The 2,223-nt window shown below is 37.0% G+C and overlaps 1 protein-coding gene across 1 annotated transcript in view; it reads right to left on the bottom strand.

The window, feature by feature from the left end:
• Positions 1 to 2,216, bottom strand: part of LOC109588822 (uncharacterized) — a 3,694-nt gene extending 1,478 nt beyond the window's left edge. The window contains exons 1-3 of the mRNA XM_020004942.1: positions 1,788 to 2,216; positions 1,415 to 1,705; positions 241 to 489 (exon numbers count right to left, since the gene is read on the bottom strand). Coding sequence (XP_019860501.1) covers positions 241 to 489; positions 1,415 to 1,705; positions 1,788 to 1,884 — 637 coding nt within the window. The 5' untranslated portion in view covers positions 1,885 to 2,216. The remainder of the gene's footprint in view (positions 1 to 240; positions 490 to 1,414; positions 1,706 to 1,787) is intronic.
• Positions 2,217 to 2,223: the final 7 nt, after the last annotated feature.

The raw sequence follows: 2,223 nt of genomic DNA, 5'->3' as shown, positions 1-2,223 counted from the left end.
AATGTTGCCACATGGTTGATCTTGTGATATGATAAGTATACTGGAGTATGCGGATTGTGATATTGAGCAAATACGCCCTCATGCAGCAGTCTTCTATAGGGCTGTTTGATACTCTCTTTATATATTATGTACTCTTGATAATAATAAGTCTAATATTATAGCTCAATAGTGCATCATGCTTTGAGGTGCATTTAAGGAATGGGCAGTTTAATAAAATGTACACTGTGTACTTTTACTCACTGTTAAATTGATATTGAGTTGATAAGTTACCAACTGCTCTTCCATAATAATCAACACTATTAACCAATACATCAATACTACCAATAGCTCCTCCAGTATTATACAATAGACTCATTCCATTGGTAGTATTAACATTAGTTCCATTAATGAATACATCATATGATTGTATACAATCAGCTCCAGTCCAAATTATTAATAATGTATCTGATGATACAGCAACAACATGAAGATAACTGATAGGTACTGAATCTATAACAGGACAAAAATATGAGAAAGACATGATTAAATCACATGCAGGGGCATAGCTGAGGTAGGGCCTGAGCCCTACCATCAAAGTGGCCTTATAATTATATTCATTGAAATTATAACCCAAAAGATTATATTCATTGTTCTTACAATAACAAAAGGGGGTGGCTGATAACCATAGCTCTTTTTAAAGCTCTATACAATGATAATTTCACTCTGATTTCGCTCAGCTTGCAGGAAAATGCCTCCATTTTTTACGTAAAAGGGGTGTGGCCAAAATCGCGGCACGCTTCGTACGCCATTTTGTCCTCTTGCCCTACCATCACCCAAGGTCCAGCTACGCCCCTGATCACATGACACGTCACAGTTGTAGTTCTCATTATTACAGTGATAAGGAACAAGCTACTAACAATGACATAATGTACTCTTACATATAGCTCATACCATGTCGCTTATCCTTCCTTTATCAAGCAACAACAGTACATGCATACTGCAGTTAGACACATTCTCAACATTCTCAGTAATAAGTATAGCTAGACTCTATGTGTACACTCAACACAAGTTAACAGATCAAAAAAACTATTGGTTTTTTGCATGCAACCATACTACTCTACAGTCTCGCAGTCTGGGCTACCCCTTTTTGACTTTTGGAAAGCATCCAAAAGTCAAAAAGGGGTGGATCGAGGGGTCTGACACACCCCAGAATCCAGCTAGTACACTCTCTTTGGGATCCAAATAGAATCCAGTGAAATCCAAGACTTGGAATCTAAGATTTTAAGAATTTTAGGCAGTATTCAGAGTTCTACAAAAATCATTGTAGTATACTATTTGGAATCCAGCACCTGAATTCAGGAATTTGAGACCGTGTCGAACCCCTTGAGGGAGAGTCTGGCTACACAAGACTAACTATTCTTCACTATATTCTTACGTTTTACGTTAAAGGTAATTTGTTGTCTTGAACCAGCTGTATCCTCACACTCAATGGCACTCCCATTTATTGATGCAGATACATTGACACTTGCAACCGAAACCAGTGTATCGTTACCTTGAAACAGTAATGTAAAATTAAACGGTGAAATATACTGTGGGAGAGTGCTTCCACTACTGAAGCTAGTTATATCTCCTCCATATGTCCATAGGAGCACTTGAGATCCAGTTACGGTACAAGTTATTGTTTGTACTTCTCCTTGACATACAGTATCACTTGGTGGAGATAAAACTATAAAATAAGAAATAGCTTCATAGATGAGTCTAGAATTCATAGAGTATATACGTCTTATACACTTAACATATAGATCTACTTGTTGCTTGAGAAGACCCAACTAGAAGAAACTCAAGAAAGTAGCTTGTTAGTAAAGTCCGAGGTAAAACCATTTTGACTATAAGACAATAGACCATTGGATGGGCAGTTCTTTTTCAATGAATATCATTGACAGTATAGACTATAGAGGTCTAATAGAGCTACGATACTGTAAGTCCACGGGTGTTTCAAATGAATTATTCTTGGACATTTAGTTTGCGCAGAGAAATTTTGAAATTTTATGGTTGGCCATGGTGACACTGTGCATAACAACCTTTTAAATAGATTTTTTACTGTCTTGTGGTGGAGCTACAGAGTCAAAATGGAGTCTATTTGTTTTAGCAAAACGAGAGCTTCAAGTAGCTCTTTGTTCCATGTTACTACGACTTTCTGGTCAAAAGTTATGGATCATAAAGGGTGGAACTTACATATGAGTC

Source organism: Amphimedon queenslandica, unplaced genomic scaffold (assembly GCF_000090795.2).
Source record: "Amphimedon queenslandica unplaced genomic scaffold, v1.1 AMPQUscaffold_11832, whole genome shotgun sequence".
NCBI lineage: Eukaryota > Metazoa > Porifera > Demospongiae > Haplosclerida > Niphatidae > Amphimedon > Amphimedon queenslandica.
Note: the sequence above shows the minus strand (reverse complement) of the source record. Positions and strands in the feature narration are given on the sequence as shown.